The 24,703-nt window shown below is 39.3% G+C and overlaps 7 protein-coding genes across 7 annotated transcripts; 3 read left to right on the top strand and 4 right to left on the bottom strand.

Moving 5' to 3' along the window:
* Positions 1–1,223: 1,223 nt before the first annotated feature.
* Cbr-gon-1 lies at positions 1,224–11,161 on the top strand (the record flags this gene model as incomplete). The annotated part of the gene is given in 28 exon segments (XM_002633714.1): positions 1,224–1,314; positions 1,361–1,426; positions 1,474–1,717; positions 1,761–1,935; positions 1,986–2,052; positions 2,097–2,243; positions 2,963–3,513; positions 3,524–3,544; positions 3,547–3,653; positions 3,700–3,856; positions 3,906–4,016; positions 4,063–4,211; positions 4,512–4,840; positions 4,887–5,538; positions 5,586–5,955; positions 5,958–6,455; positions 6,506–6,766; positions 6,815–7,300; positions 7,349–7,507; positions 7,551–7,814; positions 9,108–9,278; positions 9,327–9,500; positions 9,714–9,887; positions 9,933–10,284; positions 10,331–10,511; positions 10,560–10,696; positions 10,747–10,943; positions 10,994–11,161. Coding segments are annotated over 28 exon segments (6,459 nt in total), but the record flags the coding sequence as incomplete, so codon positions are not given.
* A 1,800-nt stretch (positions 11,162–12,961) lies between these two features.
* Cbr-dhs-12 lies at positions 12,962–13,819 on the bottom strand (the record flags this gene model as incomplete). Its single annotated transcript, XM_002633715.1, has 3 exons — positions 12,962–13,063; positions 13,110–13,646; positions 13,691–13,819. The coding sequence occupies 3 exons, from the start codon at positions 13,817–13,819 to the stop codon at positions 12,962–12,964; spliced, it is 768 nt and encodes a 255-aa protein (XP_002633761.1).
* Positions 13,820–14,773: 954 nt separating this feature from the next.
* CBG03451 lies at positions 14,774–15,524 on the bottom strand (the record flags this gene model as incomplete). Its single annotated transcript, XM_002633716.1, has 3 exons — positions 14,774–15,043; positions 15,095–15,222; positions 15,272–15,524. 3 exons carry the CDS (start codon positions 15,522–15,524, stop codon positions 14,774–14,776), a joined length of 651 nt encoding a protein of 216 aa, XP_002633762.1.
* A 168-nt stretch (positions 15,525–15,692) lies between these two features.
* On the bottom strand, positions 15,693–16,461 carry Cbr-gst-4 (the record flags this gene model as incomplete). Its single annotated transcript, XM_002633717.1, has 4 exons — positions 15,693–15,962; positions 16,008–16,135; positions 16,184–16,276; positions 16,329–16,461. The coding sequence occupies 4 exons, from the start codon at positions 16,459–16,461 to the stop codon at positions 15,693–15,695; spliced, it is 624 nt and encodes a 207-aa protein (XP_002633763.1).
* A 501-nt stretch (positions 16,462–16,962) lies between these two features.
* On the top strand, positions 16,963–17,687 carry CBG03453 (the record flags this gene model as incomplete). Its single annotated transcript, XM_002633718.1, has 3 exons — positions 16,963–17,095; positions 17,151–17,371; positions 17,418–17,687. The coding sequence occupies 3 exons, from the start codon at positions 16,963–16,965 to the stop codon at positions 17,685–17,687; spliced, it is 624 nt and encodes a 207-aa protein (XP_002633764.1).
* A 1,393-nt stretch (positions 17,688–19,080) lies between these two features.
* Positions 19,081–20,529, bottom strand: CBG03454 (the record flags this gene model as incomplete). The annotated part of the gene is made up of 6 exons (XM_002633719.1): positions 19,081–19,373; positions 19,420–19,663; positions 19,711–19,856; positions 19,901–20,009; positions 20,059–20,439; positions 20,485–20,529. The coding sequence occupies 6 exons, from the start codon at positions 20,527–20,529 to the stop codon at positions 19,081–19,083; spliced, it is 1,218 nt and encodes a 405-aa protein (XP_002633765.1).
* A 200-nt stretch (positions 20,530–20,729) lies between these two features.
* Positions 20,730–22,192, top strand: CBG03455 (the record flags this gene model as incomplete). Its single annotated transcript, XM_002633720.2, has 6 exons — positions 20,730–20,835; positions 20,879–20,950; positions 21,190–21,386; positions 21,459–21,614; positions 21,661–21,930; positions 22,010–22,192. The coding sequence occupies 6 exons, from the start codon at positions 20,730–20,732 to the stop codon at positions 22,190–22,192; spliced, it is 984 nt and encodes a 327-aa protein (XP_002633766.2).
* Positions 22,193–24,703: the final 2,511 nt, after the last annotated feature.

Genomic DNA, 24,703 nt, shown 5'->3' on the forward strand with positions numbered 1-24,703 from the left:
CCTTCATCCATTTCTTTTTTCTATCATCAATTGGGCTCCTGTTGGGGGTGGAAGTTCCCTTCTTTTCTCAAGTGTTTACTACCATCACTACACAAAACGGATCCCTTCGGATACACATCAACATGGGTCCTGTTCCCTACATTGGCTACTTTATTTATTTCTTTTTTTTCTGCTTTTCCTTCTTCTCTAAATCTCTTTTCCCCTTGTTCCACCTGCAAATGATTGTTATCAGTAGTTTATGACACCTTCTCGCTTCCTCCTTGTTTTGATTTAGTACTATGGAACTATTAGGGGGAGTGAGCTTCCGAAACTAAATAGCTCCACCGAGAGAGCCGACACGCATTCAAATAAATCAAAAATGATGAGTGAAAACAATTTACAGATTTCGTCAAGAACGGAGAGAGACGAACAACTAGACGAAGAATAATAAGAAGAAGAAAAGGACAAAAGGAGCAAGAGAGCACACAGAGTTTATTGAAATTGTGCCCGTTTCAAGCTGATTTTTATGAGGTTCGTTTGATGAGAAATGACTTTTTTTGAAATATTTATATGTAGTACAATAACTACTACTACCAGCGGTCAGTTGGATTTTGATTTATAGGATTTGAGAGAACTAAGACATAAGGTTGTTTGTTAGTAGTCTTCTTTTTTAATAGTCTAGCTATGGTTTAGAATATTGCTCTAGAATATTGAAAGGGAATTTGTAAGTTACAATCTCAAAAAACATGTAACCGAACGAACTTTTAACTTTGAGCCAATTTATCTCATTTCCAGTGAAAGATATAAAAAAGATGTCAACTGACAAAACATTTTTGATATTATGACAATCGTTTTACCAGTTGGTTACTTTTCGATATATTTTATAGGGAATGAAAGGCTCAAAGTTGACGGGTTGGGTGGGCTTCTATAAGAGTGGTTACGGTATATTGAAATCCTCGTATATTAAGACTGTGATGCTCTGTTCCCCATCTCAAGTGCTCCTTCTACAATCTCCTCTATTCATTCTTCAACTTGACGACGTCACAAACTCGGATAACCACCGAAACAACAACTCCAGAAGTACACTAGTCGCAGAACCTTCGTCCACTTGCTCTACCGTTAGTAGGTAGTGTTTGGAAGGTACAGAAGAGACAGACGACGCACTTCATCGGAGTCTTCTGCTTCTTCTAACTTCTTCTCCTTCTTCAAACCTCCATCATAATCATCATCACGGAGCTGTTGGTATGCGCTCCATCGGCGGCTCATTCCATCTGCTGCAGCCTTTCGTCGCCGCTCTCCTACTCCTCGTCGTCTGCCTCGTATATGCGTTGCAATGTTCGTTTTCCCTTTTCAGTTATTTCAACGTTTTCCTTTTTTTCAGCAGGGAGTGGCTCGACAACAACACTATCTTCACCAGATGTGCTGTTCTCCAGGGCCAAGTACTCGGGTATGGCCGCAATCCGGTGGTTCTGGAATATTTGAATCATTTTTCAGGCGTGCCAGTGCATCATTCTCGATGGCGTCACGATGCGGGAATCCACATCATCGACTCTCATCACATCGTCCGAAGAGATTCACATGGACGACGTGGAAAACGAGATGTCCGAACATCAGGTCCCAGACTACATGGAGTCGCCAGAGACTGTGGACACGCATGCCATCTACGATTACGATCCGATGATGCCGTCTACATTGTCCATTTGCACAGATGGAATCAAATTCCAGACTCACATAACAAGTATGAATTCTGAAGTAACTTTTACATCACTTCCTTTTTTCAGAAGTGTACCTCACTTTGCCAACTCGAACTACCAACCGATGGTCCTCTATCTGGACTCGGAGGAGGAAGTTCGAGGTGGAATGGGCCGAACAGACCCCGATTGCATCTACCGTGCTCACGTCAAAGGTGTCCACCAGCATAGCATCGTCAATTTGTGTGACTCCGATGATGGATTGGTGAGTTTCTAGTTTGTATTTGTGTGAAACCTCAAAAAATCAAACTTTAGTACGGAATGCTCGCTTTGCCCAGTGGAATCCATACAGTCGAGCCGATCATTAGTGGAAACGGAACAGGTATTCAATCAAAACAAATTAGTTTTCTAAATGGGATATTTCAGATGACGGAGCAGGTCGACATAGACAACATCTCGTCCGGAAGTTCGATCCAATGCACTTTAAATCATTCGACCATCTCAATTCCACAAGTGTCAGCGAGGCGGAGACGACTGTTGCCACGTGGCAAGACAAGTGGGAAGATGTCATTGGTAAAGAGTCTCCTCACTTATTTTCATGTTTTATGCCTAGGTTTTCAAAATCCCCAAAAAAATAGTTCGTTCTCTTTTTTTGAAACTGGCGCTCGAGTGTCTGATCGAGATCTGCTCCTGCCGACGTGTAAAGGTCAGAGAAGACACAAGAACTCATTGGGAGTTGAGCTTGTATGAGAGAGAAAGGAATGATGATTTATGGAGAGAAGCACGTACAGAGAGATAGAGAAAAAAGAAAAAGGTTGCGCAGCAGTAGCAGAACGTTTACGTTTTGTGTACGTCCTTCGTCTTCCCGCAAGCGGTTTTGTGTTGCGTATACGTCCGGGAAGAAGAAAAATAGAGAACAAACACACGAAACAATCAGTTCGGAAACGACACTTTTTTTGAGTAGGCGGATATGCCTTCTTTGCCATCTGGAGTCAGATTCTGGATTCCTTACTAACTAGAAGACATAAAAAAGTTTTTGATGCGCTCCCAGAGAGTAGACCTCAAATATTAGCTGCTTCTGCTCCCATCGGGTGTGTGTAATAGCCCATTAAAACACCCTGACACACACACAAACTATAGGATCCTGGGCACCAATGGATAATGGTAGTTAAACGGAGTAAACGAGCAAAGGAAGATAATGGGTGATAGTTAGCGTGTGGTCGAATGTGCCGCCAATCAGAGATGATTTTTGGCACCACGGGAAGATCAGAACGTTGAGAAAAAAATTTCAGAGCGAAAAGCGCGTTCACGAAGAGCAGCGAATTCATGGGATCACTACGTGGAAGTACTTGTGGTGGCTGACACCAAGATGTATGAATACCATGGACGATCACTGGAAGACTACGTTCTCACTCTCTTCTCTACAGTTGCCTCAATCTATCGTCATCAGTCTCTCAAAGCTTCTATCAATGTCGTTGTTGTCAAGTTGATCGTGCTGAAAACGGAAAACGCTGGTCCACGTATCACTCAGAATGCTCAACAAACACTTCAAGACTTTTGTAAATGGCAACAGTACTACAACGATCCAGATGATTCGAGTGTTCAGCATCATGACGTGGCGATTCTCTTGACACGAAAAGACATTTGTAGGTCACAGGGAAAGTGTGATACGTTGGGACTTGCTGAACTTGGAACAATGTGTGATCTACAAAAGAGTTGTGCTATCATCGAAGACAACGGATTGAGTGCTGCCTTTACCATTGCTCACGAACTAGGTCACGTATTTTCAATACCTCATGATGACGAACGAAAGTGCTCTAGTTATATGCAGGTCAACAAGGTACTGTAGATGAATAAGAGACATTGAAATGAATTGAGATTTATTCAGAACAACTTCCATATCATGGCACCCACCCTGGAATATAACACGCATCCATGGAGCTGGTCACCTTGTTCAGCTGGAATGCTCGAACGATTCCTCGAGTACGTATTCTGAATCTGAGATTATCATTATTCCAGCTTTTTTCAGAAACAATCGAGGTCAAACCCAGTGTCTATTCGATCAACCGGTCGAACGTCGCTATTACGAAGATGTGTTTGTACGGGATGAACCTGGAAAAAAGTACGATGCTCATCAACAGTGCAAATTCGTCTTTGGACCTGCTTCAGAGTTGTGCCCTTATATGGTAGGGTTACTGTACTTCAAATCGTTTAGCTAACTATTTTGAATTTCAGCCGACATGCCGCCGTCTTTGGTGTGCTACATTCTACGGAAGCCAGATGGGGTGTCGAACTCAGCATATGCCATGGGCCGACGGAACGCCATGCGACGAGTCGAGGAATATGGTGAGATCATTTGATATAGTACATATTCACCTTCCTTGATTTTCAGTTTTGTCATCATGGAGCCTGCGTCCGTCTTGCAGCAGAGTCTCTCACCAAAGTTGATGGTCAATGGGGAGATTGGATGGATTGGGGAACTTGTAGTCGGACTTGTGGCGGTGGTGTTCAGAAAGCGTTGCGAGATTGTGACAGTCCAAAGTGAGTTATTTAGGAAAATTGGGAGTTGGTTATGTATAGACCAAATTCTGAATTCAGAGAAGATAATGAGATCGATTCTAGGAGGTCAAACGATCCATCAAGGTAAAAAAGAATATATCAAAGCACCTTTCATGTTTGTCCGTATCTGCTTTTCGGGCTTATGGGCCGCTTCAAAAATTCTACCAAGCTTCTCAAATCGTATTAGCTATATACACCCAAAATCGAGACTAGAGCACCCAAAGCTAGTTTTCAGGGCTTCGAGCTTCTCACCACTCGCTTTTTCCAATCCAAATATTTCAGACCTCGTAATGGTGGAAAGTATTGTGTTGGTCAACGAGAAAGATATCGGTCATGTAACACTCAAGAATGTCCATGGGATACTCAACCGTACCGAGAACTTCAATGTGCTGAATTCAACAATAAAGACATTGGAATTCAAGGAGTCGCTTCTACAAACACGATATGGGTTCCGAAATATGCCAATGTTGCTCCCAATGAACGCTGCAAACTGTACTGTAGATTGAGTGGATCTGCCGCATTCTACCTGCTCAAGGATAAAGTTGTCGATGGAACTCCATGTGATCGGAATGGGGACGATATTTGTGTAGCTGGAGCTTGCATGCCAGCAGGTAAATTTGTTGTTTTTCAAAATGAATTCAAATTTTTTTATTTCAGGATGTGATCATCAACTTCATTCGACTCTCCGAAGAGATAAGTGTGGAGTTTGTGGTGGTAACGATTCGTCTTGCAAGGTGGTTAAAGGAACATTCAATGAGCAAGGAACCTTCGGGTACAATGAAGTGATGAAGATCCCAGCAGGATCAGCCAACATTGATATCCGACAGAAGGGATACAATAACATGAAGGAAGATGATAACTATCTCTCCCTCCGTGCTGCGAATGGAGAATTCCTTCTCAACGGACACTTCCAAGTTTCCTTAGCTCGTCAACAAATTGCATTCCAAGATACTGTTCTCGAATATTCCGGATCTGACGCCGTTATTGAACGAATCAATGGAACTGGACCAATTCGAAGTGACATTTATGTTCATGTTCTTTCTGTTGGAAGTCATCCACCTGATATATCCTACGAATACATGACTGCTGCTGTTCCCAATGCAGTTGTTCGGCCGATTTCCAGTGCATTGTATCTATGGAGACCTACCGAATCATGGTCTGACTGTGACAGAGCTTGTCGCGGACAACAAACTCAGAAGCTGATGTGTGTGGATATGTCAACTCATCGACAGAGTCACGACAGAAACTGTCAGAACGTTCTTAAACCGAAACAAGCAACCAGAATGTGCAATATCGACTGCTCGACAAGGTAACTTCCGTTTCAAACTCGTTTTTCTTTACAAGTTTTTTTTTCAGGTGGATAACTGAAGATGTTTCTACATGTAACGCAAAATGTGGATCCGGTCAAAAACGTCAAAGAGTGTCATGTGTCAAAATGGAAGGAGATCGCCAAACTCCAGTTTCTGAACATCTTTGTGATCGAAACACAAAACCAGCAGAAATCACAAGTTGTTATGTTGACTGTTCTGGAAGAAGATGGAGCTACGGAGAATGGACGACTTGCTCAGAAACCTGTGGTTCAAATGGAAAAATGCACCGAAAATCGTATTGCGTTGATGGATCGAACCGACGAGTTGATGAATCACTTTGTGGAAGAGAACAAAAGGAAGGAACCGAAAGAGAATGTAACAGGATTCCATGTCCAAGATGGGTATACGGTCACTGGTCGAATGCTCCAGAAGTTGCGATGGTGGAGTCAGAATGCGTCACGCTCAGTGTTTGGATGCCGCCGATCGAGAGACTCACAACTCGAGATGCGGACCAGCTCATACACACGAAGCATGCAACGAACATGCGTGCACTTGGTGGCAATTCGGAGTTTGGTCAGAGTGTTCAGTGAAATGTGGAGATGGAGTACAGTATCGAGATTCCAACTGTACAGATCGTCATGGATCGGTTCTCCAGGAACATCGATGCAACAAAATGGAAAAGATTCTTACGAAACAATGTCACAGAGAGCCATGTCCCAAATATAAACTTGGAGAATGGTCTCAATGCAGTGTATCTTGTGAGGATGGATGGTCATCAAGAAGAGTTTCTTGTGTTGCTGGAAATGGAACCGAAGTTGATATATCTCTTTGTGGACCTGCTTCTGATCGTCCTGCTTCTCATCAAACATGTAACCTAGGAACATGTCCATTCTGGAGAACCACTGACTGGAGTGCCGTAAGTTATACATTTGTATGATTTAAACTAAATGCATCTATTCATTTCAGTGCTCCGTCTCATGTGGAATCGGTCATCGTGAACGAACTATCGAATGCATTTATCGCGATCAATCAGTTGATTCCTCATTCTGTGGAGATTCGAAATTGCCAGAGACCCGTCAAACTTGTCATCTTCTGCCCTGCACATCGTGGAAACCAAGTCATTGGTCCCCATGTTCAGTAACTTGTGGATCTGGAATTCAAACCAGAAGTGTGTCATGTATCCGTGGATCCGAAGGAAATGTTGTTGATGAATACTTCTGTGATAGAGTGAGCCCAATATCCTATTTTTTATTTTATGAAGTTTCTTAATTTCAGAATACACGTCCTCGAGAAAAGAAGAGCTGTGAAAAGGATACATGTGAAGGACCGCGAGTGCTTCAGAAACTTCAAGCAGACGTTCCTCCAATTCGATGGGCAACTGGACCATGGACAGCTTGCTCTGCCACGTGTGGAAACGGAACTCAACGTCGTCTTCTCAAATGCAGAGATCATGTTCGTGATCTACCTGATGAGTACTGTAGTCATCTGGAGAAAGAGGTCTCGACCCGAAACTGTCACCTCCGTGATTGCTCATTCTGGAAGTCCGGGGAATGGGAGGATTGTCCAGCCACGTGCGGAACCCATGTCCAACAGAGTAGAAATGTATCATGTGTCAGTGCAGAAGACAGTGGAAAAACAATATTAAGAGATACGGATTGTGACGTTCAGAAGAGGCCGACAAGTACCAGAAATTGTCGTCTGGAACCATGTCCAAAAGGAGAAGAGCATATTGGATCCTGGATTATTGGAGATTGGTCGAAAGTGAGATTCATTTTTAGTGAAAGAAACCTTATTCATTCATTTTTCTAGTGTTCTGCGTCATGTGGTGGCGGATGGCGTCGTCGCAGTGTATCCTGTACTTCTGCTTCTTGTGACGAAACTCGAAAACCCAAGATGTTCGATAAGTGCAACGAAGAACTTTGTCCTCCGCTCACTAATAATTCTTGGCAGATTTCTCCATGGACTCATGTAAGTTTTTTGAACCCGTATTTTTTCTAATGTCAGTTTCCAGTGCTCCGTATCTTGTGGAGGAGGTGTCCAACGTCGTAGAATCTGGTGTGAAGACGTGCTTTCCGGTCGAAAACAAGATGATACCGAGTGTTTCGAAGTGAAACCACGAGAACAGAGAGACTGCGAAATGCCACCGTGTCGTTCTCGTCCAATTAACAAGACATCTTCGTCATCTATCTCTTCCGATTCGACGTCTTCCGCTTCTGCTTCTCTGCTTCCTATCCTTCCGCCCGTCGTCTCCTGGCAATCGTCAGCATGGAGCGCGGTACGTAATAACAGAGTTAATCATATCAATTCTCACCCATCTTCTTCTTCGTCTACTTCGCTTTTGCCACCTCCTCCACGTCGTCGAAAGAAGACGAGGAGGAATCGGCCAAAAACATATTATCGTAATAGCAATTATTACACGTATCAAGTGAATAAGGTCTAGTCTGTCTTTGTTTTCTGTGTCTTTATGTGCCATGTCCATGTCCTTTTTTGCATGTTTTCTTCGCTTTTCCGTCGTTGTCGTTCTTTTTTTTGTTTTCATTTCAATTACGGGTTATATCATTTTCAACTTTCAAAAAAATTATTTTTCACTGCTGCTTCAAAGAAGTCTATTCCCCCCAAAAAACAGTTCAATTATTTCCCCATATGTTTTCTTTCTCAAAAGAATGCCACAGATTTCAGTTGTTTTCTTCTCTCTATGTTCTTATGATCTTTGCCTTTCCAAAAAAAAACCACACAAGCATATGAAAATCCAAATAAATGTGTCTCTTTCTATGTCGCTTTTTTATACGTGTTGCATGATTTGCTCAATTGTCCGTTTCAAAATGAGGTTGTGAATATATAGGTGAGGCTTTTTGCACAGCAGCACTTTTTCAAATTTATTTTCACTGCAATTTTTGGTTTCACTGCAATTTTTGGTTGTATCTAGAAGTAGATTAGAATTCTGTAGATTTAGTGGAGTTACCGTAACCACTCTGATAGAATATCACTCAAACCGTCAACTTTGAGCACATATATCTCGTTTCCTGTAAAAGATATCAAAAAGTGATCAACTGACAAAATTTTTATCATAACTTCGTCACTATTTAATTATTTGGCAAATTTTTGATATCTTCTACAGGAACCGAGACAAATTTTGTGCAACTTGAAAATTTGGGTAGCGCTTTATTAGCGTGGTTAAGGTTGTCGCATGTTTTTATTACTGTAGCGTACTGTGTGTATTATGATAGACCGGGACCTCATTCGTAAATTTGAATATTTATGTATCTTGGTTTTTGCTGTGGATAATGGGAAAATTTTTATGGTGCCCATATCTTAATAGTGAGAATTTTACAGTATCTCTTACAAAAGTTTAGATAATTAAGGGAAAAGTGATATTTTGTGATAGTGTGTTCTAGTAAATACGAAAAAACAATGACGGATGGAACAATTTTTTTTAATACTCATAGTCAGCCACATACCAGATTTTTCAACCAGAGATTACTATATTTAATTTGAAATCAAAAATGAAGACTAGACTAAAATTGAAGTCGAGTTCCATGCCGAAAATATCCAACCAATCCATTTTCAGTGTTCTGCCAAATGTGGTCGTGGAACGAAACGAAGAGTGGTAGAATGTGTAAATCCATCTCTGAACGTAACGATCGCCAGTACTGAATGTGATCAAACCAAAAAACCAGTGGAAGAAATCCGTTGTCGAACCAAGCATTGTCCGAAATGGAAGGCTACCGCATGGAGTTCGGTATGTGTCCTAATCGCAGGCTTCGTCAACTGATCGGTGATATTTCAGTGTTCTGTAACATGTGGACGAGGTGTCCGTCGTCGAGATGTTCAATGTTACCGAGGAAGGAAAAACCACGTGGCTGATTCTGAATGTAATGATAAAACCAAATTGCATTCTGTAGCCAATTGCTTCCCAGTGGCTTGTCCTGCTTACAAATGGAATATAACTCCATGGAGCAAGGTTTGTTTGAGATCAATTGTTTGTTATGCGCGATCCTAGTCTATAAAATCTAATCGCTCGCGTTCAGGCACCGTCATTCGTTTTCAAGTGGATTTGGTAAGAATCGTGTCACAATATTGTGCTGGTGACCCTTTAGATTCTCTATCCAGATTCTATCTTTTTCTCCCTGATTGTTGTTCTCCACTATCTGAAACGAATTTATCTATTTTTCAGTGCAAAGATGAGTGTGCTCGGGGACAAAAGCAAACTCGTCGGGTGCACTGCGTGAGCACTTCTGGTAAACGGGCTGCTCCGAGAATGTGTGATGTGTCTCGAGCACCGATTTCAGTCAGGGAGTGTGATACATCAAATTGTCCATACGAGTGGGTTCCAGGGGATTGGCAAACTGTGAGTTTCAAAATCAAAAAACCAAACAATTATCTGCTCTTTTAGTGTTCAAAATCATGTGGAGAAGGAGTTCAAACAAGAGATGTCAGATGTCGAAGGAAAGATAACTTCAATACGACAGTTCCAATCATATTCATGTTGGAAGATGAGCCCGCAGTTCCAAAAGAAAAGTGTGAAATGTTCCCAAAACCAATTGAATCTCAAGTCTGTGAACTCAATCCGTGTGATTCTGAATTCAAATGGAGTTTTGGTCCATGGGGAGAATGTTCAAAGAACTGTGGACAAGGTATCAGACGTCGTCGTGTTAAGTGTGTGGCCAATGATGGTCGTCGTGTTGAACGAATCAAGTGTACCACAAAGAAACCACGTCGTACCCAGTATTGTTTCGAAAGAAATTGTAAGCTCATCTGAGAATATTGAATAGGTTTAATAGATATCTTAAGGCCTTCCATCCACATGTCAAGAACTTAAATCACTGAGTGGAAAGGCTAGAGACGGAAACTACACTGTTCTTCTTGATGGATTCACTATTGAAGTTTATTGTCATCAGATGAACTCAACCATTCCAAAAGCATATTTGAATGTGAATCCAAGAACAAATTTTGCTGAAGTTTACGGAAAGAAGTGAGAGTTTTATGAGTCCAAAATAGAGCATAAATGTGAATTTTCCAGACTGATCTACCCACATACTTGTCCATTTAACGGAGACAGAAATGATTCCTGTCACTGTTCGGACGTCGGTGATGCGAGTGCTGGATTGACGAGATTCAGCAAAGTTCGTATCGATTTGTTGAATCGGAAATTCCATCGTAAGCACCTTTTACTTCCGTTTATATTTTATGTACTATTTTTCGTTCAGTTTCCGATTACACTTTCGCTCAACGAGAGTATGGAGTTCACGTCCCGTATGGTACAGCTGGTGACTGCTACAGTATGAAAGAGTGTCCACAAGGACAATTTTCGATCGATTTGAAGAATGCTGGACTGAAACTAGTTGACGATTTGAATTGGGAAGATCAGGGACATCGTACATCCTCCAGAATTGACCGCTACTATGTGAGTTTTTTAGGTTTAGTTCGGATTTCGAAAAATTGTATTTTTTACAGAACAATGCCAAAGTGGTGGGTCGATGTGGTGGTTTTTGTGGTAAATGTGTGCCAGAAAAGTACAAAGGACTCATTTTCGAAGTGAACACCAGACTTCTGAATCATGTAAAAAATGGCGGATCGATAGATGACGAACTGGATGACGACGGATTTTCCGGTGACATGGACTTTGATGAAGATAAACGTCGTTACTGAATCCCGACAACGACAACATTTTTTTTGTTTTGAATCTCTCTTCTTCTGGTCTCTTTTGCTTTCTAAATAGTTTTTATTTTCCATTTTTGGTTGCATTTGTGTTTGAATCTTCATTTTTGTCATTCCCCTCGTTTCCCCCCACCAGGTATTTATTCTCTTTTTTATCTTTTCTTCTAGCCAATAAGCTTTAATTTTACCCTGTTGTTTTCTTGCTTCTTTCCTTGTTTTCTATGTTTTAAAAATCATTGTTTTTCTTCTATACTGCCGTTTACTTTTTCACTTTCCAATCCCACCCGCTGCTTTCTTTCCTTTCAATTACTATTCCCAAAATTTTTTTCTTAAATGTTCAATTCTTTTTTTTTTCTAGCTGCCAGCTGCTTAAAATTTTCTTTCGCTGCCCTTTATTCCAAAGTTCTAATCACCCAAACGTTTTTCATAAGTCTGCATAATATTTATTGTACTAGAGTAATCAATCCATTCAGCCCTTCTTTTTTAGATTATTAGGCTACTGCTGTTCTGATTTATAATGAAAATTTAACATCTTTCCATCGTGAAGTTTGAAAAAAAAAGCAATGCATTGTTCGAGAAACAACACCGAATGAATTTGCAGGAATGTTCGGAGTGGCCTTTTCGGAATATCGAAAGCTTTAAAGGTGGTGTACGGTGAAATTTTTTATTGCATCAAAATGTGCAGAAATGCATGTAGATTCCCATAAAAATAAAGAAAAATTCAAAAAAAATTCCTTCATCGAGAAAAACGCATCGAAAAATACGCTGGAAGCCCTTAGGGACGAGGTTTTTTCTAGGCCGCCCGGTGAGTAAAAGCGCGCGAATTCAAATTTTTAAAATTTTTTCGCTCGTTTTCACTTTTTTTCGGTTTTTTCAAGAGTTTTCCAGGTTTTTGTCAACTTTTCTTCCAGATATATCGGAAAATTTGAAAAAAAAACAGTGAAAACGAGCGAAAAAATTTTAAAAATTTGAATTCGCGCGCTTTTACTCACCGGGCGGCCTAGAAAAAACCTCGTCCCTAAGGGCTTTCAGCGTATTTTTCGATGCGTTTTTCTCGATGTAGGAATTTTTTCTTTATTTTTATGTCAATCTACATGCATTTCTGCACATTTTGATGCAATGAAAAATTTCACCGTACACCACCTTTAAAATTTCGAAATTTTGGAAAATTCCGATTTTTAAATTTTCGACATTTTGGAGTACTCCGATTTTGAAAACATTGGTCTTTTTTACATTCAAATTTCAAAGTTGAAATCCCACTTTTCCATCACAGAAGCGCTTAAGCGAGAAAATGGTGAAAAATCGACAAGCAGAGTAAAAAAAAATTTTTTTAATTCTGCTCGTGACCCGCAGGAGAACTGTCAGAGTGCGCCTTTGATATACTGTAGTCCAAAAAACTCTATTATGCTTGTCTGAGAAAAAAAACGTTAGAGAGTATTTTTTGCAGTCTGAATACGGTAGAGATATCGAAGCGGAGAGCCTAAATAGCACACAAACGGTGGAGACGCAGACACTTTTTCTCTGCGTCTCAACCTTTTTTTTCTCAGACAAGCATAATAGAAAAAGTTTCGGAAATTATCCCGAAATTGTCGGAATTTCGGAATTCCGTTCTGAACATCCCTGAAATAACTCAATCTGCAGATGTCTGTCTGGGTTTTTTTTAATTATTTAAAATATTTCTGTCGAGCTTGTTTCATTTTGAAAAATTTAGGTGAATATGAATCAAAATACAATTTTGAAAAAAAAGGAAAAGTGTGCAGATTTTTAGAAGGGCATGGTTTCGAGCTCCCGGTTGAACAGTCCTGCGTGGTGAGAAGCATTTAGCTTGCCGATGCTCGCAACGATCTTTGTGACCGATTCGTCCACCTAAAAGGACAAATTAACTATTTATTTTTAAAAATTGGAATTTTACCGAAATTTCTGCGTTGGATCCTCCCATGTCTGTCTGAACCCATCCTGGATGAATATTGGTGATGAGAACCGGAATGTTGAGATTCTTGAAGTCTGCCGCCATTGATCGAGAGAAGCTGACCATCGCCACTTTGCTCATTTTGTAGGCGAGAAGAGAATTTCCGGGTCCTGATCCGCGGAGATTCAGTGCTTGTGAGGCGCAATCCGATCCAATGTTCACGATTGCTGCACGATCAGCCGACAAAGTATCTCCATCTTCTTTCGCAGCAGCTTTTTGAAGAAGTGGAAGGAAGTGTTGAGAAACCAGAAGTGCACTGACAGCATTCACATCGATACATTTGAGAACGGTAGCTCGATTCGGTGTAGAGCTAGTGCCATATGGCTCAATGACGCCTGCGTTGTTGATCAACAAATTCAATCCGCGTTCTCCGACGAGTCCAGCAACGGAGTTCACCGAGTTTGCGATGCTCTCATCATTCGCAACGTCGACAGCAAGGAGATGAACGCGGGAATCAGATTTCGCTACTGATTGAAGTTCCTGAATTAAAATTCGATAAAATAACGATCAGGACTGTTTTAAACCTTTGCTCCATCAATGTTTCTGGCTCCTGCTACAATCGTTTCAACTCCGGAAACTTTAAGAAGCTCTTTGACGAGTCCGAGTCCGATTCCGCGGTTCGCTCCGGTGATGAAAATAGTTTTTGGGGCCATTTCTGCAAAAAAAAAGGGTTTGGGGATGGAAAACAACAAGACACAGAAAGAGCGAATGTTTATTTTATGAGAGTAAATTGAAAAAGTTGTGGAAGAAGAACCACAGCCGCCATTCTTACAAAGATATTCATGTTTTTTGTCTAACTTTTTCGAGTTTCACTGCTAGCGACAATTTTCCCAAAAAAAAGACGGAAAAGAAACTGTTCTTATAGCGAAAAAAATAGCGAAAAAAAACTTCCGGGAAACGGACAAAACTCCAAAAAACCGGAAGGAAAATCTTTTTAAGGTTACGGTAGTCGGTTACTGTAGTTTTTGTTTTGAATTTGGCAGGCATGGAACCGGAGTTTATTTTCCACAAAGAGACGAACATCGCACGAGTGCGCCAGTAACATGTTTAAAAAATTGAAATTTTAGCTCAATACATTTGGCTAACAGAAGTACGCCAACTGACACAGATTACGCTAAGAAGCGCGATTGGCGTGTTCAATTTTGTGCGCTCTCGAAGACTACTGTCCCCATGGAAGCTCACGGTTCTGTGAGTATATTTGAAGCAAAAGTTGCCGCAAGAAATAGTTGTTGATGCAGAAGCGCAGACAATTAGATAAGAGCCGACGAAAATCTATTGTAATCCTCTTAAACTGCACAGATTACAGTAATTCTTTCGATGAGGGTGAACAACCATTAAAATATATTCGTACTGTTCAACCATACGAAATCCCCAAAAAAGAAACTGAACTCTGCTCGTTACACAAGTTGTGTATTTGTAACACCTTTTTCCTGTTTCTCTAGTTTCTCTTCCTCTTTTCTCGACAGCGCAGTTTGTCATCATTTTTTGTTTTTATTGATGTTTGGCCGACAATTAGTAGGCCACTACAAGTAAAGAAGTTCTGTAACGTTCAAAGTTTATTGCAAGGATGTCAAGAAAATATAGACTCCGAAAAAGTATAGAGTTAATCAGAGAAGAGAAGCTAGCCTTTGTTCAAAATAGGTCTTCAAACTTGGAGTATTCATGATTTTTTCATGAAACTTTGCTAGAATTGGTTCTTCTAATGGTGTGAACAATCCAAACCCTTCCAAGGTAGTCAAGTTATCCGATATTTGAAGATCAGCCCAAGTTATTCCATTTCCAACCAAAAATCCAGATGAATTATTCCCCAATAGTTTCTTCAAAATTTTGAAATACTCATTTTTTGCAGGAGTTACAATTTCTTCTTTCACTCTATTCTGCAAATTATTCAACATTCTTCAATTCAGTCTATAAAAAATATAACTCACCACTTCTTCTTCCGATTTCTTTGTCCGAACCGCAAGAGTTAGTTGTTTTTGAGGGACCAAAAAGTCTTTGAATTGATCTATAACAGCGTCGACCATTGCTTTCTCCTCTGGAGATTTTCCAGCGTAACCTGAAAATGCCAGTTTCCTTACCCAGTCAGATTTTGAAAAAAAACCTACCAAATTGATTTGCCAAATACCTTCCAATGGCTGATGATTGAGGAATCTCGATTTCTTTTTGGGATTCTGTGTCCAGAACCTTCAAAATTGGAAGTTGTCCAAAAGGTGTTGACTTTTTCAGTTCCAGCCACGCTTGTTCATCGTTTCTTGAAATTTTTACATCTTCGAATTCAACTCCAGCCAAATGAAACAGCTGACGGGATACTTCACCAAGACCACGGACATCAAAATATATTAGTTTATATTGAATCATCACGGAGAGAAAACACAAATTCGTTGCAACTGCAAACACTTTTTGAAGATGGTTCTCTCATGGGCGGTACGATATTTCATGCGAAACTTTTATAGATTGACAATAGTCACGCAAACAAAGATACAACATTTTACAGAACAAACAAATCAATCATGAAAACGGAACAAATCAAATATTAGTTCCCTTTCTCTTGGCAACATACTCCTTTATTTTTGGAATTGAGTGGATTTTGTTGTAGAATTCTCCTAATTTCTTCTCTTTTGCGAAGTCCACAAAACCATTCTTCAGAAGACTGGTCAAATTGTCAGCAATTACAATATCCGCCCAAGTTAGCGAATTTCCAACGAGATATCCGGATTGGCTTTTATCCAAAATCTTGTTGATGATTCCTAGGAATAGATCTCGAGCAGGCTTCACTACTTCGTTTCGTACTTTGTTCTGAAATTCTAGAAATAAATTTTCAATTAGAAGACTTTAACTAACAATATGTTCAGCATCTTTTCCATAAAAAGTGGCCGAAGTGAACTGGCGGAAGGAGAATATGAAATCTCTGTATTGATCCACAATTGAATCCGCAATAGCCTCCTCCTCCGGACTTTTCCCCGCAATTCCTGAAAGAAAAAATTGAAAAAAAATCAGCCCACAAAATATTAGCTTACCAAATTTTCTCGCCAAATACCTAGTAATAGACATGGACTGTCCGATTTCAACTCCATCTACCTCCAGAACTGGTAGTTGACCATAAGGGGTTTCTGAAAGAAGCAATAGAAAATTATAATCTTCTCCAAGTTCACAAATTCCCACTTTCCTTCATATCGTTCCATTCTTCAACTGAAACTCGGTGATCTTCGAATGGCACATCAAATAGAGCAAAAATTAAACGTGCAGGCTCGGCGAGAGCTCGAACATCAAAGTACGAAAGTTTGTAATTTGGCATGTTTGGAGATGTTGTTCTGTTGTTTTGTAGTTGGTTTCCATATTTATAGTTTGTCTTATCAATCAATTATCATTTTTTTTCTTGATCTTTCACCAAAGTTCAATCGGTTCTAATTCGATGGGAAAAATGATGACGATTGGAATAGGTGTTGATTTTTGTACCAGAATCCAATTAATATAAAAAAGTTCTCTCTTGCAAAACTGACCATTATAAAAATATTTCAAGTTGTATCGCTTTAGTATTAAAGAAAAAATTGAACCATTCAAGCGAGTAGGCTCTTTTCATTAGACGTTGCCCATTTTCAGATAAAAATTGGGGAAATTTTGGAAAAAAAAAACTAATTCTAACTAAGAGGTCACTAAGATGTTTTTCGAAGTTTCTAGATTAGATTGTTTGTGGAGGATTTTGAATTAAATAAATGCTTAAGAATTTCTCTCTAGTTGCATTTCTGTTAGATAACATTATTTTTCTTTTATATTATTCATAGACTGGAATTCCAGAATGGTTCACTACAAGCTAACATACTTTGACGCTCGTGGATTGGCTGAAACAGCTCGTCAACTATTTGTTCTCGCTGATGTTGAGTTTGAAGATAATCGATTGACAGTAGAAGAGTTCCAAAAACTGAAACCTTGTATGAATCCTAAGATCAAGAGAACGAGTCAATCATCTAAACGACTGTTTTTCAGCTCTGCCAGCTGGCCAAGTTCCAATATTGACTGTTGATGGATTTGAAATCTCCCAATCTGCTACTATCTGGAGATACTTGGCACGAAAGTTTGGTTATGCTGGAAAAACTCCAGAAGAGGAGGCAACTGCTGACTCGATTGTGGATCATTTCAAGGATTTTCTAAACAGCTTTAAGCACTACGGAGCTGGTCTCTTCTTTGGAAAGACCCAGGAAGAATTGGTGAAATACTGTGACCTATTTCGTTGAATTTATTTTTTGAATTCAGGATCGGGCTCGCAAAGAAATTGTGGAACCAGCAGTACAAGTATACTTCTCTATCTTGAAGAATCAATTGGAGAAAACTAAAACTGGATATCTCGTTGGGTCTGAATTGACGTATGCTGATGTTGCGGTTGCTGAGAATCTGACTACCCTGAAAAATACGGCGTTCTTCCATCCAGAAGAAGAAAAAAGTATTGCTTCATTCCATCAAAAAGTTCTGGAAACTCCAAAGTTGAAGGAGTATTTGGAGAAAAGAAAGTTTTCAACTCTTTGAGCTTATGAATGTAAATATAAATAAATTCTTCTACTTCGATACAATTTTCAAACAATTGCTCCTCCACTTTTCTTGGTCTAAAATTCTTGTTCTCTAGAAGATTCTAGAATAAATACTTTCTTTCCGTTCAATTATTGGCCCATACTCCCAGGGGGCATCGAAGTAGGGGGCATCGTGCTCAAAGGGGGCATTCACTCATAGGGGCACTAACTCATAGGGGGCATCCTGAACTTGTCTCTTAGGGGGCATCCCACCATGTCTCATAGGGGCATCGGACCAAATGCTCCCAGGGGGCATCGATAGTCTCATAGGGGTCATTGAGATCAATTTGAGTATATGATTCTGAACATGATGAATTTTTATTTTTACATCTTTTTCGTAGTTTTTTGAGGAAAACAAACACAATTGAAGACTATCAAATGTGTTATTTCGGAGAGTCAACTGGGTAGAATTTCGGCCAAAAATTCGGGGTACAGTGATTCGGGGGTACAACTCATTTCATTCAGAGGTACAACGCTTGTGATTCGGGGGTACAGTTTTTTTTGAGGGAGTTTCTGAATTCCTGAATTTCAGAGCTTGAAAATCTCAGAATTCTTAGAATTTCAGAACTTTGAAATTTCAGTATTTCGGAATCTGCGAATTTCGGAACTTCAGAGTCTGAGAATTTCAGAATGTTAAAATTTCAGAACTTCGAAATCGCAGAACTTCAGAATCTCAATATTTTTGATTTTCGAAAATTATGACAAAAAATTTTCACTCAATTACTATCCATTCTGGAAATCTATTTTTTTTTCGTTCTATTTTAGAATGTACTTTATTTCAATCTTATAATCAACCAACATTTTTTTTTAAATAAATATTTATTGAATTAATAGAGTAATCGATCTATCCAGCACTTCTTTTGTTAGAATATTAGATAACCTCTCTTCTGAAACATAATAAAACTGAACCATCTTTCAATCGTGAAGTTTGCGCTGAAATCGAAAAAAAATTCTTTAAAAATATTCGAGAAACAAACCCGAATGACTTTCGGAAATATTCCAAACCAGCCGAAAAAGACAACCACAATCATGAGAAAGATAAATGAGAGAAAACAGATAGCTCCGATTATATCCCTAAACGCATTACAATATATTTCCCAATTTCCAGTTCTTACAGTGCCATCCCATAGCATACGGGACCTTTCTCCCAGCTACAAACCAGCCAAATACGGCTCACTCCATAGAATGCAGACATTGTAAAGTGCGGACAAACGTGGTTGACGAATAGCTTGTTAGATGACTCACGTTATTATAAAAGGAACTTTATGGGAAAACCTCAACAATGATATTTAACAAGGTTATTAGGAAAGAAAAGTCACAAAATGTTCAAAGGGTCAAAAGATAACAATTAATCAGATTCCGAAACGTCTCCCGAATCCCGAGTAGCAGCCGAACTCTGCATACGGATTTGATTCGGTTGATTGTGGTGGTCTAGACGGTGGAGCAGGTGTGGGTGAAGGGATGACTGATGGAGTAAATGACGGGGTAGTCGATGAGGCAGTGATAGGGCCATCATGATCACGACGATAAGGTTTTGGTGCTGGAGCGTTTGATGCGAACTGAACTCTCTGCCCACCACGACGATCTCGCTTCCGTCCACCTCTGTTTGGTTCAAAACTTTGTCTCCCACTTGCTGATTGGGGCTCTAAAACGAATTGAACTTCTTATGAGAACTATCATATTGCACTTACGCGTATTTCTTCTATACTCTTTCTCTGCTTCGTCATCGCTAAACTCCACATCACTGTCAACTTCTGGCACATAGGAGCGATCGTTGGCTTTTTGAACTGCGGCTTGATGATCGAGTTGACGATTTAAAGATTGAATTGTATCGCGATTGGCAGCAGCAAGATTGAGACCTTTGAATGGTGTCTTGGAGAATTCTTTCTCAGTCGGTGCATAAAACATTTTCATATTAATTGGGATGAGAGCAGCCTGAAAATATAGATTTTTGAGAATATAAATACCGTTTCGTATAATACCTCTTCACTCGAATTGAATCGAATGACATATTGTGGCGACTTTACTTGTCCGAAAATGTCGTACACTTGACCGATTGCATTGCGTTTTTCGTCGAACAGAAATGAGTCGAAATCGAGAACTTCATTGCACGTCGATACGATAACAACTGGAAAACTTCAAGTTATGGTGACTGTGTGAAAATAGAAATACCTTGACAATCGACAACCTTGCTTACATATCCAAACTCAATCAACTGACTTTTGCATTCGATGCTTAGATTTTCGAGAGGAGGAAGATCATCATACTCGCGGATATTTGCCTGTAAAAATCAATGTTCTAGTTTTAATTCGAGAAAAAACTTTGCTTACAGTTTTCTGGGAGTTCTTCGTTTTTCTGTTCTTTCTTGTGTCGTTCTCCCCGGGATACTCCGATTTGTGTGTCTTCTCTATTATCTTCGCCGAGTATTTCACTAACCGATCGAACTCCTCGTCTGAATCGAAAGCTCCTGCTCGAACATCTTTCAAATTCTCAAAGTCACTGTCGTCTTCAGACAACTCGAATTCGCTTTCTGTATCGCCCCCGTAACTTTTGATAGACGACGCTTGACGAGTTTCATTCTGATTAGAAACGACGATCGGATCGACGAGCTCCAGAATCTGTTCGACAATGTCGTCTTCCTGGTTTTTGTTTTCTGGGGCAATCGGAGTCGGGTGAGCACAGAAAGCGAGTGGAACAGGATTTCGATCTGTCTGGAACAAAGAAATTTTTAGATGTTAAAATGGAAACTGACTTACTATAAAATCTTCTTCGATTCCTTCTTTCATTGTCTTTTCAGCCATTTTTGTTTTACAATTGTTTAATATTCACCTAAAAATCTCACTTTTCCAACTTTTTCAACACATCAAGTGCGCCAGAATATCGAGAAATGCGCACACCTTTTGTCTGCGTCTCCAATCTCTTCAACTGAGATTTTCAATGGTTTTCGATAAAATTAATTCAACAAAAAACCTAACCCTATCTTTTTTTGAATATCTGAATGATGTCAAAATTATCCAATATTCAGATAATGTCTGAAGATACTGGGGAAGATATTGTGGAAATCATGGATGAGTCGGCAGAACGCCAAGATGATGAAGACGACGAGCGTTAGTCATTTGCAAGACTTCTGAATTTATATAAATTTTACAGCAGCTTCAAAGAGAAGCAAAGATGATATTGAAGGTGCTGTTCAGATCGAAGGTTCCCAGGATGAAGAACTACGTAAGTTTTTTTGTCCCTATTGAAACAATTTTTTAGATCTTCAGTTTCGACAATTTTTGTGTTAAAACTCTCGAAGCAAGTCGGGAAATAAAATGTTTCTAAATCTAAAAAATTGCCAGAAACGGAAGAGAATCGAAAAAACCTTAATAGAAATAAAACATATTTGAATAAGTATTTTCTTCTACACATTTTGAGAAAAAATCTAAAACATTTTAAAATAAGCGTGCACCACTTTTCAGCAGATGCAGAAGGAATGTCGAAGAAGCAGTTACGGCGTCTGAAATACAAAAAGAAATGGGAAGAGAAGAAACTTGAAAAGCGAGCAGCAGAAAGAATTCGGAAGAAGGAAAAACGAGCAGCGTTGAAAGAAGCTGGAGATCTTTCTAAACTCAGAAAGAGGAAAGATTTTCGAACGATGGCACAGTCTAATAGCAAGGTTAGTGAGAACAAGCCTTCGCTTTTTTATTGCAATTTCTGGGTTAAGAATACTAAATAAAAACATTTACAGCAACGCATCGCTCTTGACATGTCCTTCGATGATTTGATGATTGAGAAAGATCAGAAAAGGACTGTTCAACAAATTGGTTGGTGTTATACAGCTAACCGACATAGTCCAAATCCATTCCAATTTCATGTCGTTGGATTTGATGGACTTTCAAGAAAGGTGAGTTTTTCTTTGTGAGGTTCTGGTAATGCTGGCATACTTTCAGATCTATAATGGAAATGAACATAATTTGAATCAAGATATCTTTCTTCACCACGAAAAATTGGAAACTGTATTCAAACCGGAAGAAATAATCTATCTAACATCCGAGTCTGAAAATACCCTCAGCGAATTGGATGATACCAAAGTATATGTAATCGGTGGAATCGTGGACCACAATTCACAGAAAGGACTCTGTCATCGAATTGCCAAGGAGAAAGGTTTCGGGCATGCTAGACTACCATTGGATGAACATTTGCTCATGAAATCCAGGCGGGTAAGCAGAAAATTCTGGGCTCACTAAAAACCCGTTAATTGATAATTCAATATCGCATAGTATTAATTCTCCATTCCAGGTTTTGACCATTAATCAAGTTTACGAAATTCTGGTCCATTGGTCAGTGCACAAGGATTGGAAAGCAGCTCTATTGTCGATTATCCCAGAACGGAAGAATGCTCAACTCAAAAAAGATAAATCGGAGACAGTGGACCCACCCAAAGAAGAACCGGCTGCAGTAGTTCCCAAAACGGAGAGTTAATCATTGTGCATTGATAATCATTTTGATTTCATACAGGTTCAGATTGTTGATTTTTCTTGTTGCTTTGTTTTTTTTTCCAATAAATTTCTATTTAAAATCTGACTCATTTCAACACAACCACACAGCAATTATAGACCAATTTCGCCCCATTTCCGATGGCATCATTCACTTTCTCGCGGATTCTGGATCCAGTTATCCACATCCATTTTGGCAGTGATCATTCGAAATATTCAGATCGACATTCATTTTGTGTTCCGTTCCGGTAGTTTCTTTTTTTTTCTCGCTTATTCTGAGTAAGCCGAACTACCGTAGTTAGCAAAAATGTTTACTTTCGTATTAATTTTCTCGATTTTTGTCCGTTTACCGGCTATTTTTTAGAAATGGAAAATGTTTATTTCCCGATTTTGTCGGAGGTTTTCAATACTAAACTTGTCGAAAAGCAAAATGAATCGAGAAAAGAAAATAAATTTTTAGGTAACGGTGGTATTCGTTACAGGAACCATTGGCAACGCCCACCAGCTTTTCTCTTGCACATTTCCGATTTTTTGAACCTGAATAATGGTCGGTGTAATGTTGCAAAAACACCAATCTTATCAGTGACTCATGCGAAAATCCTGGAATCAGTTGGAGCCGAAAAAAATTACACTATTTTTTGAATATCTCTGATTTTTGTGGGAGGTGTAATACGTTGTGCAAAAAATCATCTCTTCCCACTTTTTCTCCTTCTCATATCATCAATAAATTTGCACTTTTTCTAGGAAGTTTTGAAACATCACGATGGCCCTGGCTCCCCATTCGTCTTATATCCGGGGCTCTCATGGTAGCGGCGCCCGTCAGTGGCTCCCGTTTGCTCTCGGAGCCGTTTGGTACCAGGAGGAGTAAGGGAGTGACCGCTCATTACACACAATTTACACATCTCTTCTGGATCACTTTTTCTCTTTTCTAATTTTAGTGACATTCTTCAAAAGAGACAACGTTTGGAGTTGATAGGAGATGCCAATCGCGATGTTTTATCTTACTGGATGAGAAGAGTAATATAGGTTTCTCATATCATCCTAGTACGAAGTAAAAGAGAAGTGCCGGTTGTCGTAGTTGAAGGTCCCAAAACTACCGTAACCTTAAAAATGTGCTTGATTTTCTGGACCAATTTTCTCAATTTTCGTGTATCTTTTTGGGGAAAAATAACGCAAAACTCAGAAGTGAAAAACGAGAAAATAAATCCCGAGAATAAAAATATTTCTAGGTTACGGTAATTTTTGCTGTGGGACCACAGCTCCGATTTTTTGTACTAGGACACTACCAGTATGTCAAAATTTTTTGAGTAGGATATAAATTTCCAAAAGTCCCAACCACCAAAAACTGCGTGTTTACCTGTCTATTTATATATTCATATTCCTCGATTTGTGAACGATAAACATCATTTATCAAAGATTATGCTTTTTCTTTTTTCTTCCCCCCGTTCACTTCTGATCTTTCAGATTTTCAAAAACAACCCCATGAAATCTGATTCTTGTTTATTTGTTATCATGTTGTGCCTCTGATCTTCGAAACCTTCGAATCTGAATATCCGGAGACGGGACCCCAATCACATGGCGACTTTTTTCCAGATGAAAATAACAATTTGAACGATCTGTGATTGTCACAATTGAGCCCTGTTGGAGTAGTAAAAACAAAAATCCTTTGGGCTCTCATCAATCTTCCACCCTGCCAAGCAATTTGGAGGAGCATTAAGACAACAAGAGACATGTTTTCTCTGATCTCTCTTTTTATCAGAGGAGGACCATTGAGGAAAACAGTTGTTTCTTTTTTCGTTTCTTTTCTAAAACTACTCCCAATATCTTCTAAATTGCTTTTGATAAGAGAGACGATCAGAGAGATGAGGAAGAGGTGTTTGTGCATCATCATCATCATCATCATCATCAAACTCAATAACAATCAGAGTTCTTTTTGTGTTAGTAATGTTATCGTTTTTTGATACTTTTCCACATGATCTCTAAAAATCTTTAAAACTCAAAGATCTAGCGTCATAGCTAGCTTCATCCTTTATATACTGCACCCAGGATCCATCAGATTCGGTCATTTCAAAAAATTTTCCTACTTTTATCTCTTGCTTCTTTAATTTTCCAGTTCACGCTCTCCCACAGAACAATTCCGAACTGCAAATTAATTTTTGATCTACAGAAAAAAAGTATGGCGCGATCACAATTGCAGGTCTAAAACCATAATCTCAGAATTTTTTATCTGGTTTTGTGGAGTTCCAAGATGTTTCAAATGATTCTTAAAAAATTAATTAGTGGTTATAGATTCACGTATGGTCGTTTTCCGGAAGAGAAAAATGTCAAAAATGGTCATTTTGAAAGTTTTTACAGAAAAAATGTATCTCCTCTTTCAGTTTTTGACATTTCTAGGAGTTCTATAGCTCAAAAAAACCGCAATTATTTTTCTACATTTTCTATGGATGAATTTTTAATTTGTCTGATAAAACTTTTTTATAATTCAAAAACCTCATGA

Source organism: Caenorhabditis briggsae, assembly GCF_000004555.2.
Source record: "Caenorhabditis briggsae complete genome, chrIV, whole genome shotgun sequence".
Classification (NCBI taxonomy): domain Eukaryota; kingdom Metazoa; phylum Nematoda; class Chromadorea; order Rhabditida; family Rhabditidae; genus Caenorhabditis; species Caenorhabditis briggsae.